Source organism: Saccopteryx bilineata, chromosome 4, assembly GCF_036850765.1.
Source record: "Saccopteryx bilineata isolate mSacBil1 chromosome 4, mSacBil1_pri_phased_curated, whole genome shotgun sequence".
Lineage (NCBI taxonomy): Eukaryota > Metazoa > Chordata > Mammalia > Chiroptera > Emballonuridae > Saccopteryx > Saccopteryx bilineata.
Window position 1 is genome coordinate 287,108,533 of NC_089493.1, and position 12,048 is coordinate 287,120,580.

At 56.0% G+C, this 12,048-nt stretch overlaps 1 protein-coding gene across 1 annotated transcript in view; it reads right to left on the reverse strand.

Moving 5' to 3' along the window:
* GREP1 (glycine rich extracellular protein 1) overlaps positions 1-12,048 on the reverse strand; it is a 46,639-nt gene that overhangs the window by 8,789 nt on the left and 25,802 nt on the right. The window contains exons 25-49 of the mRNA XM_066276838.1: positions 11,536-11,565; positions 11,403-11,435; positions 11,272-11,313; positions 10,454-10,486; positions 9,721-9,753; positions 9,591-9,632; positions 8,421-8,453; positions 7,710-7,742; positions 7,579-7,620; positions 6,754-6,786; positions 6,009-6,041; positions 5,874-5,915; positions 5,615-5,644; positions 5,059-5,088; positions 4,952-4,984; positions 4,826-4,867; positions 4,121-4,150; positions 4,007-4,039; positions 3,824-3,921; positions 3,663-3,723; positions 3,225-3,254; positions 3,117-3,149; positions 2,986-3,027; positions 2,351-2,383; positions 290-325 (exon numbers count right to left, since the gene is read on the reverse strand). Coding sequence (XP_066132935.1) covers positions 290-325; positions 2,351-2,383; positions 2,986-3,027; positions 3,117-3,149; positions 3,225-3,254; positions 3,663-3,723; positions 3,824-3,921; positions 4,007-4,039; positions 4,121-4,150; positions 4,826-4,867; positions 4,952-4,984; positions 5,059-5,088; positions 5,615-5,644; positions 5,874-5,915; positions 6,009-6,041; positions 6,754-6,786; positions 7,579-7,620; positions 7,710-7,742; positions 8,421-8,453; positions 9,591-9,632; positions 9,721-9,753; positions 10,454-10,486; positions 11,272-11,313; positions 11,403-11,435; positions 11,536-11,565 — 960 coding nt within the window. The remainder of the gene's footprint in view (positions 1-289; positions 326-2,350; positions 2,384-2,985; positions 3,028-3,116; positions 3,150-3,224; positions 3,255-3,662; positions 3,724-3,823; positions 3,922-4,006; positions 4,040-4,120; positions 4,151-4,825; positions 4,868-4,951; positions 4,985-5,058; positions 5,089-5,614; positions 5,645-5,873; positions 5,916-6,008; positions 6,042-6,753; positions 6,787-7,578; positions 7,621-7,709; positions 7,743-8,420; positions 8,454-9,590; positions 9,633-9,720; positions 9,754-10,453; positions 10,487-11,271; positions 11,314-11,402; positions 11,436-11,535; positions 11,566-12,048) is intronic.

Here is a 12,048-nt window from a genome sequence, read left to right on the forward strand (position 1 = left end):
AAGATGGGAGAGGGCGGTGAGCCTGGACCAGCACCTCCGCCAGGATGCCCGCCTGGCCTTGGCCCGGCCAGTCCACCAGCTTCTAGGGCAGACATAGCTTCCCGGGGTGGGGGTGGGGGTGGGACATTGGTCAAGTCAGATAAAGCCCAGTTCCTGTGAGTCACAACCACAACCTGTTCTGGGGATCAGGTGACCCAGCCACCTGACATGGTTCCTGCTATTTGCCCAACCAGCCCTCCAGCTGTCCAGCAACCTCCCTCCTGCCCACCCCCAGCCTCTGGGACCTTACCTGGCTGCGCCCCCAGCCCATTTCCATTGCCATAGCCTAGAGAAGAAAAGCAGGCATGTGAGGGATACTATTTGAGGGAGGGGGTTCCCGGAAGGAGAGGCAGGAGAAGGTACAGGATAGAAATGGGGGACTCTTTCATTTGCCTGGCTTCTGAGGTTTCATACCCCCTCCAAGACCTGCAGGAGAAACAGAGACAGCCTCAGAAAGTGCCGGCCCCTTCCTGACAGTGAGCCCTCTCTCCCCGCTACTGAGACCCTCATGTACTCACCTGGTGGGAGCCCATTCCCTGGTGTGTATCCTGGGAGGAAGAGCAGGAATGAGGGCCGGGGCTGGGCTGGGAGCCTTCAGGTGGAGGTGGGAGAGGGGTAGGGATGGGCTCACCTGGCTTTGGAGGGCTCATACCCCCCCCAGGCTTGGGGAGAGACAGAGGCTGCGTGATAGGGGGACTCCGCTCTGCCCTTCTCTTTCCTAGGACCCAACTCTGCCCCATGGGGTCCTGTGCCATCTCTTCCCCTCCCCCCACCTCCCAGAACTCAACGCATGCCCTACCTCCCTCACTTGGCTGGGCCCCTCCACTGGGGAAGGCTCCGGCTCTCAGCCCATTCCTGTAAACTGGGGGACACAGGCTGGGGGGTCGGGAGGGAGGAAGGGTGGAGGGAGTAGGCAGTTTCTGGGGGTAGAGTGGAGTGGGGGTTCCGATTCTGACACCAATTTCAATTCTAGGGGTTTCCCAACACCACCAAGCAATTTTCAGATACCAGCTGGGTGTTATGCAATTTAACTCAATTCTGACACTATCTATCTGGAGATAGCATCAAATCCCACAGATTAAGGGCTCAGTGCCCCTCCCACTTCAGGTGCCAATTGTCAGTCCAGGTTGTTACCTGGGCTTTTGTCCAACCAGCCAGCTATATAAATCAGGTTCCCATCACCCCCTGTTTGGTTTCAATTAGTTTTCTAGAATGGCTCTCAGAACCAAGGAGAACAGTTAACGTACTAGATCACAGGTTTATTATAAAAGGATACAACTCAAGAACAGCCATAGGAACAAGATGCATAGGCTAAGGGGTGTGGGGAAGCATGAGGAGGTCCCATGCTCAAACCCACCGCCATCCCCGAAGCTCTCTCAACCCTGTCCTTTGGGTGTTCACGGGGGCTTCAGTGCATGGGCACGATAAATTAAATCATCCCTCGCTGGTGTTTGAACTCAGTTTCCATCACTGCCCCCTCCCAGAGGTCAGGGGGTGGGATTAAAAGTCCCAACCCTCCAATCACAAGGTGGGGTCCCCTGGCCACAAGCTCCTACCCTTAGGTGACGTAACAACTTTCCAAAAGTCACCTCATTACCAAAAAAAGAACCTTTATCAGTCTTAGCACTTGGAATATTCTAAGGCTTTTAGGAGCCAGCTTTGTGCCAGGAATGGGAGGAAGATCAAAAGTATATTTCTTTTTTTTTTTTTAACCCTTTTATTGTTTATTTTATTGATTTTAGAGAGAGGAAGGGAGAGAGAGAGAGAGACAGGAACAGTGACCTCTCCTGTATGTGCCCTAATTGGGGATCGAACTGCCAGCCTCTGCCCTTTGGGACGATGCTCCAACTAACTGAGCATCCGGCCAGGGCCCAGAAGTATATTTCTTGTTATAAATCACAATATCAGCCTGACCAGGCGGTAGCACAGTGGATAAAGCGTCGGACTGGGATGCAGAGGACCCAGGTTCGAGACCCCGAGTTCACCAGGTTGGCCGCGGGCTCATCTGGTTTGAGCAAAAGCCCACCAGCTTGAACCCAAGGTCGCTGGCTCCAGCAAGAGGTTACTCAGTCTGCTGAAGGCCCGCGGTCAAGGCACATATGAGAAGGCAATCAATGAACAACTAAGGTGTTGAATCGTGCAACGAAAAACTAATGATTGATGCTTCTCATCTCTCTCAGTTCCTATCTGTCTGTCCCTGTTTATCCCTCTCTCTGACTCACTGTCTCTGTAAAATAAATAAATAAATAAATAAATAAAACCCTATCAATAAATCACAATATCACAGTGGGGGCAGAGAAAGAGGGTTTACCTGGCTTCGGAGGCTTCATGCCCTCACCAATGCCTAGAAAAGGAATGGGAGCAGGTGAGGGACCCATTACCCACCCACTGGGCCTCTCCTCCAGAACCTGGCATCTGGCCCCAGGGCCCACTCCACCACCTGGTCCATGCCTGACGGGAACTGCAGGACCTGTGGGGACAGGAGAGGGAGACGGAGAGACAGAAGGAGACTGGGGGCTGGGCTGCCTTTTCTCCCAGTTTAGAAACCAGAAGCCCTGGGACTTCCTCGCCTCCTGCCACCTCCATTCAATCACCAACTCGGAGATCTCCAAGTCTGGCAGGAACCCATAAGATGGCCATCAGAACAGGGTCTGGGTGAAGACCACTTCCCTCCTCCAAGGGCCCCCTACTCTCCTTGCCAGCTTCTCTCAACCCCTCTGTACCTACCTGCTCTGGAGCCATTCTGAGCTGGGGCCCAGTGGGGTTGGGAAGGATGAACAGAGGGTTTGGAACCCTGGCTAAGGTGAGGTGAAAGCCGCTATGTGGTCCCTCAAAGCCTAGCCAGAACCAGGGATCCTTTTAATCATTTACCCACCTTGCCCCTCAAAAGCCTGGGGAGGCGGGAGAGGATGTCCAGGTGCAGTGCAGACCCCCCTCCCGTCTCACCTGGCTGGGCTCCCAGCCCGTTCCCGTTCCCGTTCCCGAGTCCTGGGGAGACACGTGGAAGTGGGGTATGAGTAGGGGGCAGCAAGCTCTGGACAGGTGAGGAGGGGACAGACAGGCAGGGGTGGACGCACCTGGCTTCTGAGGTTTCACAGCTGCTCCATAGCCTGGGGGAGAGACAGGCAGCCCGTGAGGGCCCCGGCCCCTCTCCTCACCTTCCCAGAGCCTCAGCCCACCCCTACCTGGTCCGTAGCCATTGTGAGCTGCAGGGCCTGTGGGGGGAAGGTAGGGGAACGATGAAGCTGGACATGGGGTTGAGGGGCTGCAGGTCCTTTGACCTTGTCCCCCACCCCGAGGTCCTTGGTGGACCTGACACCCTTTACTCCTGAATCAGGTAGTGCCACTCATCTTAAAGGAATGCGCAGAACCCCCACTCAATGCACTTAGTGTTGAGGGAGGGGGTGAAAGAGTGAGGCCTGAGAAGGCTGAGTAGGGACAGGATGGCTGTCCTCTCACCTGGCCCAGGGACTTTCTAAGCCTGGTGAGGCGGAGGACTAGCATAGACTGGGCCAGGCCTCTCCTGGGCACCGAGCCTCTGTCGCCCTGGTTCCCTGCTCCCTCAGCTCTTGCTTATCCCCCCCCCCCGCAATTTCTAAGGCCCCAGGCCCTGCTGCCCTCACCTGGTGGAGCTCCCCGGCCATTTCCATGACCATAGCCTGAGGAGGGAAAGCGAGGGTGGGCCTGAGGGGCCCTGGAGGCAGACAGAGTCAGGCAGCCCAAGAAGAGGCGGTGGGGAGAGGGTCTCTCCCCTCACCTAGTGTCTGAGACTCCACTCCCCTACCCAGGCCACAGGCCAAGCCTCCAGCTCCCCATGCTGGGCACCTAGCTCTCTGCCCCCTGGGCCCCCGGCCCCAGAGAAGGCCCCGCTGTTTGCAGATCCTGGAGGGAGGTAGACAAATGCGAGAAAGGGCGGCTCTGGCTCCAGCTGGTATGTGAATAGAGACAAGGCTACAGCAGGACTCACCTGACTTTGGGGGCTTCATGCCCCCTGCAAAACCTGAAGAAAATTAGGGAGCAAGTGAAGGACTCAGGAGCACTCCCTCAGAGCCATCCCGGTTCCTGCCCACTCTACTCCTACCTGCTCCGTTTCCATTCGGGATGGCTGGGCCTGGGGAAGAGCAAGAGGGAGCTGAAGGGACTGGGACTCAGGCTGAGCTGCAGGCGGAGGCCCCCCCTCCTGGACCAAGCCAGAACGCTGGTATCCTAGAGCAGGGTCCCCAAACTTTTTACCCAGGGGGCCAGTTCACTGTCCCTCAGACCGTTGGAGGGCCGGACTATAAAAAAACTATGAACAAATCCCTATGCGCACTGCACATATCTTAATTAAGTAAAAAAACAAAACAGGAACAAATACAATATTTAAAATAAAGAACAAGTAGATTTAAATCAACAAACTGACCAGTATTTCAATGGGAACTATGGACCTGCTTTTGGCTAATGAGATGGTCGATGTCCGGTTCCATATTTGTCACTGCTAGCCGTAACAAGGGATATGACGCGCTTCCAGAGCCCTGACGCGTGCGGCCCGCGTCACCGGAAGTAGTACTGTACGTGAACGATGCCTCTCACTGACCACAAATGAAAGAGGTGCCCCTTCCAGAAGTGCGGCAGGGGGCCGGATAAATGGCCTCAGGGGACCGCATGCGGCCCACAGGCCGTGGTTTGGGGACCCCTGTCCTAGAGGATTCCACCCAGAGCCCCTCAATATTCACTAATCCTGCCCCTTGAAGTCCTAGGAGAGAGGGGAGAGGAGAAACCTACACACAGGCACCCCCAGGCTCACCTGGCTGCATTCCAAACCCATGTCCGTTCCCATTCCCGAATCCTGGGGGGACAGAACCAGGTGGGGTGTAAATGAGGAAAGAGCTCAGGGTCTGGGAGAGGTGCAGAGAAACATGCTTAGGCTCACCTGGCTTCTGGGGTTTCACACCTGCTCCCACACCTGGTGGAGAGACAGGGAACAGGTGAGGGATCCGGACCCAATCCCAGCACCTCCCCAGAACCCCATGCACCTACCTGGTCCATAGCCATTTTGAGCTGCAGGACCTGGTGGAGGAAGACAGGGACTCTGGGGATGAACCTTTTCGGGGGCTCATCAAGTGCCTGACCCCTTAGTTCTCACCCCAATCCTCCACCTCAGCAGACACCCTGGGGTCCTAGACTAGCCCCTGCTGTCCAACCTCACTTAGGGAATGAATGTCATACCTAGCATACGGGGTCATCCTAGCTGTGTCACTGCCAGCCGCCATGTCAGCCAGCCAAGAAGGTGAACTCCTTGATGTCTTTATCTCCTAATCCGCCACAAGCTAGGAAGCAGCCTTAGCTCATGCACCCATGGCTTAGCCATCCAAAGAACCTGCACTCTCCTGGTCCTCATTTCACAGTGGGCCTCGCCATCTACTGGGCCCTCAGGACTCCGGTTGAATTTACACTCCTTCCTTTCTGCCTCGACTTCCCCACATTGCCCAGGCCTTGGAGGGCCTGTCTCCAGCACTTGGGAGGTCCCTGGCTGTTTGTTGAGTGAGTGTGTCTTGTCAGACATCAAGTGGGAGAGGCAGAGTGTGGGTCTCACCTGGCTTCGGAGGTTTTAGTGCTCCAGGACCTGGGGAAGACATGGTGCTGTCTGAGAGTTCACCTCACTCCTCCTCTCCACTTAGAATGAGGGTCATTGCCCCTATAAGCTACCCCCTCAGTGACACCCATACTCCTGAGCTCTAGGGCAGCGGTTCTCAACCTGTGCGTTGCGACCCCGGGGGTCGAACGACCCAAACACAGGGGTCACCTAAAGCCATCGGAAAACACATATTTATTATGCTGCTCCAGGGCCTTACCTGGCTGAGGTCCTGCTCCGGGGAAGGCACCGTTCCCTGCTCCTGGGGGACAGAGCAGGAGGGAGTAAGGAGAGATCTGGGACATGGGGCGGGAGGAGCAGACAGATATGAAGATATGAATAGAGTGGGGCTCACCTGGCTTCTGGGGTTTTCCATTCCCTCCATAGCCTAGAAAAGAAATAAGCAGGTGAGGAACCCCGAAATGACCACCTCTGGTCCAGCCCCGGTAACTCAGCTTCTGCCTTCATATACCAGCCTCCCTTCTCTACCTGGTGCAAGGCCATTCTGAGTTGTGAAACCTGTTGGGGGTGGAGTGGCATAAGAATATGAAAACAAGAAAGCTGTGTGCTGCTGAAATGGGAATGGTCCCCAGCCTTCTCCAACCTGCCCCGCAGTTCTCTAGCCTCTCCCACACATCCCTATGTTCACCCTGTCCCGATTCACAAAGTGGGCAGGTTCTCTGTGATGACCTATGACAGGAACTGAACTAGGCAGACTGAGGCAGTGAGGAACTGGAGCCCCTGACCACTCCCCACAGCTGCCCTTTGTTTCTGGCCCATGACACTTCCAGGTGACTTAAGTCCTGCTGCTTCTTCCTGCCACTAAAGGGATCCAGGGAGTCCAGCCCTGGAAACATCAGCCTCCAGGACCCAGGGATTTTCATCTCTCCAATCCCCAGGCCTCCAGTGCCCTTCCGGCCTCAGGTCTGCCCTCTCACTTTCCACCACCCATGGGTTCTTTCAGCCTCACGGTCCTGACGGTCCTCGAGATGTTACTGGGCTTGTGTGATTCTGTGGTGTGTGCTGAGCTTAGGGTGTTGCTGTCAAGGTTAATCTGAACAGAATCTGCAGTTTCTGCAGAGAAACATCCTTAGGCTCACCTGGCTTCTGGGGTTTCACACCTGCTCCCACACCTGATGGAGGGACAGGGAGCAGGTGAGGGATCCAGACCCTATCCTGTCACCTCCCAAGAACCCCATGCACCAACCTGGTCCGTAGCCATTTTGAGCTGCAGGGCCTGGTGGCAGAGAGAGGGGCTTCTCTGAGATTCCACTCAAGCCTGGCCCTTTAGCTCTAACCTCAGACTAGGACCCCTCCAGACTCTTTGTTTCTGGTTCTGAGACTTCACTCTGGTGTCCAGCCTTCCTTGGGGCCTGAATGTCATACCTAGCTTCCAGGTCACTCACCCTGGCTGAGTGTCACTGCCAGCCGCCCTGTCAACCAGCCAGGAAGGTGAACTCTTTGACTCCTCCTTCCCCTCACCAGCCACATGCTAGCAGCCCTAGCTCCTGCCCCCATGGCCTCTCAGCCATTTGCAGAGCTTGAACTGTCCTGGTCCTCATTTTACAGTGGGCCTCCCCTCTAGTGGGCAGTCTGAACAGGGTGAATTTACACACTCGTGCCTGTCTGCCTCCACCTGCCTACATTGCCCAGGCTATTGGAGGGCCTGTCTCCAGCACTTGGGAAGTCCCTAATATTTGTTGACTAAGTGTGACTTCTCAGACATCAAGTAGGAGAGACAGAGTGTGGGTCTCACCTGGCTTCTGAGGTTTTAGTCCTCCCGGACCTGGGTAGAGAAGGTGATGTCTGTGAGTCTGTGAGTCCGTGAGTCCAGCTCGCTCTTCCTCTCTTCTTAGACCCAGGGTCTGCGTCCCTATCAGACACCCCCTCAGTGACACCCATACTCCTGAGCTGCAGGGCCTTACCTGGCTGAGGTCCTGCTCCGGGGAAGGCACCGTTCCCTGCTCCTGGAGAGACAGAGTAGGAGCGAGTAAGGAGAGGTCTGGAATTGGGGGGACTGGACAGATACAAAGAGACGGTACATGGTGGGGCTCACCTGGCTTCTGGGGTTTTCCATTCCCTCCATAGCCTGGGGAAGAGATGAGCAGGTGAGGAACCCCAAAGCCACCACCTCAGGCCGACCCCAGAAACTCAGCATCTACCCTCATACACCAGCCTCCCTTCTCTACCTGGTGCAAAGCCATTCTGCGCTGCGAGACCTGTTGGGTGGGAGGTGAGGAGGTGAAACAACAACGCTGTCTGCTGCTGAAGTGAAAATAGCTCCCACTCTCCTCGACCCTGCCCCACAAACACCTGGCCTCCATTTACACATCCCTCCGTTCACCCTGTCCGGATTTACAAAGTGGGCAGGGTATCGGTGATGACCTATGACAGGAACGGCTGGGCAGACTGAGGTAGTGAGGAACTGGAGCCCTTGACCGCTCCCCAGAGTTGCCCTTTGTTTCTGGCCCATGAGACTTCCAGGTGACTTCTTCCTGCCAGTGCAGGGATCCAGGGAGTCCAGCCCTGGAAACACCAGCCTCCAGGACCCAGCGTTTTTCATCTCTCCAATCCCCAGGCCTCCAGGGTCCTTCCAGCCTCAGGTCTGCCCTCTCACTCTCCACCACCCTCATAGTCCTGACTTTCCTCGAGATGTCACTGGGCTGTGTGATTCTGTGGTGTGTGCTGAGTTAGGGAGTTGTGGGCACAGTCAAGGTGGATCTGCACAGAATCTGTAGTTTCTATGGAGAAACATCCTTAGGCTCACCTGGCTTCTGGGGTTTCACACCTGCTCCCACACCTGGTGGAGGGACAGGGAGCAGGTTGAGGGATCCAGACCCTATCCCGTCACCTCCCCAGAACCCCATGTACCTACCTGGTCCGTAGCCATTTTGAGCTGCAGGCCCTGGTGGATGGAGAGAGGGGGCTCTGGGAACTGGGCTGTGTATTAAGCTCCACCCCAGCCTCACCCCAAACCTCGACCCCTCCGGAATCCCAGTCCCTGGTCCTGGATGTTCCCCTGGCGTGCATTCGCTCTTAGGGCCTCAATGTCATAACTAGCTTCCTGAGCATCCTCGCTGGTTATCACTGCCATCCTCAATGTCAGCCAGCCTGGAAGGGGTCCACCTCCTTTCCTTCACCAGCTAAATGCTATCATCCTTAGCTCCTGCCACTTGCAGATCCTGCCTTTTCCCTGCTCCTCATTTTGCAGGAGGCCCCGCCCTCTAGTGGGCAGTTTGGAACACGGTTCAAAAAAAATTTTTTTTTTCGAGCTGAGAGAGCCACCAACAGGGACAGGAAGAGAGAGGTGAGATCAGCTCCTAGTTGTAGACCTTAGTTGCTCATTGGTTGGTTTCTCATATTTGTCTTGACAAAGGCTGGCGGCTCCCACTGAACCAGTGACCCCTTGTCAAGACAACAACCGTGGGCTCAGCCAGCAACCATGGGGTCATGTCTAAGATCCCATGCCCACCCGTCATCCCCACGCTCAAGCTGGTGAGCTCGGCTCAAGTTACACGAGCCCACGATCAATCCTGCCACTTCAGGGTTTTGAACCTGGGTCCACATTATTCCAGGCTGACACTCTATCCACGACACAACTGCCTGGTCAGGCCCATGGTGCCATTCACACTCCCTGTAGTCTTCCGCCTGCCCACATGCTTCAGATCCTTGGAGGGACTGTCTGCAGCACTTGGAGGCCACTGAGTATTTCTTGAGTGAGTATCTCTTGTCAGACACCAAGTGGGAGAGGCGGAGTGTGGGTCTCACCTGGCTTCTGAGGTTTTAGTGCTCCAGGACCTGGGAAGAGAAGGTGATGTCTGTGAGTCTGTGAGTCCGTGAGTCCAGCTCGCTCCTCCTCTTTACTTAGAACCAGGGTCAGTGTCCCTATCAGGTACCCCCTCAGTGACACCCATACTCCTGAGCTCCAGGGTCTTACCTGGCTGAGGTCCTGCTCCGGGGAAGGCACCGTTCCCTGCTCCTGGGGGACAGAGCAGGAGGGAATAAGGAGAGTTCTGGGACGTGGGGGTGGGAGCAGATATAAAGATACTGCACTGAGTGGGCCTCACCTGGCTTCTGGGGTTTTCCATTCCCTCCATAGCCTGGGGAAAAGAGAAACTGATGAGGAACCCCAATGCCACCACCTCTGAGCCGGCTCCAGAAACTCAGCTTCTACCCTCATACACCAGCCTCCCTCTCTACCTGGTGCAAAGCTATTCTGCGCTGTGAGAACTGTTGGAGTGGAGCCTAAGGATATGGAAAATAGAAAGCTGTGTGCTGCTGAAGTGGGAATGGCCCCCAGCCTTCTCCAACCTGCCCCGCAGTTCTCTGGCCTCCCCCACACATCCCTATGTTCACCCTGTCCCGATTCACAAAGTGGGCAGGGTATCTGTGATGACCTATGAGAAGAAAGGGCTGGGAAGCCTGAGGCAGTGAGGAACTGGAGCCCCTGACCGCTCCCCACAGCTGCCCTTTGTTTCTGGCCCATGACACTTCCAGGTGACCTAAGTCCTGCTGCTTCTTCCTGCCAGTGCAGGGATCCAGGGAGTCCAGCCCTGGAAACATCAGCCTCCAGGACCCAGGGATTTTCATCTCTCCAATCCCCAGGCCTCCAGTGCCCTTCCGGCCTCAGGTCTGCCCTCTCACTTTCCACCACCCATGGGTTCTTTCAGCCTCACGGTCCTGACGGTCCTCGCGATGTCACTGGGCTTGTGTGGTCTGGGGTCTGTGCTGAGCTTAGGGAGCCACTGGCCCTGTCAAGGTTGATTTGCAATTTTTGCAGAGAAATAGGGTGAGGCTCACCTGGCATCTGGGACTTCACACCTGCTGCAACACCTGGTGGAGGGACAGGGAGCAGGTGAGGGAATAGGTCCTATCCCGGCACCTCCCAGAACCCCATGCACCTACCTGGTCCGTAGCCATTTTGAGCTGCAGGGCCTGGTGGTCAGAGAGAGGGGCTTCTCTGAGATTCCACTCAAGCCTGGCCCTTTAGCTCTAACCTCAGACTTGGACCCACAGACTCTTTGTTTCTGGGTCTGAGACTTCACTCTGGCATCCAGCCTCCCTTGGGGAATGACTGTCATACCTAGCTTCCTGGTCACTCACCCTGGCTGAGTGTCACTGCCAGCTGCCCTGTCAGCCAGCCAGGAAGGTGAACTCTTTGACTCCTCCTTCCCCTCACCAGCCACATGCTAGCAGCCCTAGCTCCTGCCCCCATGGCCTCTCAGCCATTTGCAGAGCTTGAACTGTCCTGGTCCTCATTTTACAGTGGGCCTCCCCTCTAGTGGGCAGTCTGAACCGGGTGAATTTACACACTCGTGCCTGTCTGCCTCCACCTGCCTCCACTGCCCAGGCTATTGGAGGGTCTGCTCCAGCACTTGGGAAGTCCCTGATGATTGTTGACTAAGTGTGACTTGTCAGACACCAAGTAGGAGAGACAGTGTGGGTCTCACCTGGCTTCTGAGGTTTCAATCCTCCTGGACCTGGGTAGAAAGGTGATGTCTGTGAGTCTGTGAGTCCGTGTGTCCAGCTCGCTCCTCCTCTCTTCTTAGTCCCAGGGTCTGCGTCCCTATCAGACACCCCCTCAGTGACACCCATACTCCTGAGCTGCAGGACCTTACCTGGCTGAGGTCCTGCTCCAGGGAAGGCACCGTTCCCTACGCCTGGAGAGAGAGAGCGGGAGACAGTAAGGAGAGGTCTGGAATTGGGGGGACTGGACAGATACAAAGAGACGGTACATGGTGGGCCTCACCTGGCTTCTGGGGTTTTCCATTCCCTCCATAGCCTGGGGAAGAGATGAGCAGGTGAGGAGCCCCGAAGCCACCACCTCAGGCCGGCCCCAGAAACTCAGCTTCTACCCTCATACACCAGCCTCCCTTCTCTACCTGGTGCAAAGCCAATCTGCGCTGCGAGACCTGTTGGGTGGGGGGTGAGGAGGTGAAACAAGAACGCTGTGTGCTGCTGAAGTGAAAATAGCTCCCACTCTCCTCGACCCTGCCCCACAAACACCTGGCCTCCATTTACACATCCTTCTGTTCACCCTGTCCGGATTCACAAAGTGGGCAGGGTATTGGTGATGACCTATGACAGGAACGGCTGGGCAGACTGAGGCAGTGAGGAACTGGAGCTCTGACCGCTCCCCACAGCTGCCCTTTGTTTCTGGCCCATGAGACTTCCAGGTGACTTAAGTCCTGCTGCTTCTTCCTGCCAGTGCAGGGATCCAGGGAGTCCAGCCCTGAAACATCAGCCTCCAGACCCAGCGTTTTTCATCTCTCCAATCCCCAGGCCTCCAGGGTCCTCCAGCCTCAGGTCTGCCCTCTCACTCTCCACCACCCTCATGGTCCTGACTTTCCTCGAGATGTCACTGGGCTGTGTGATTCTGTGGTGTGTACTGAGTT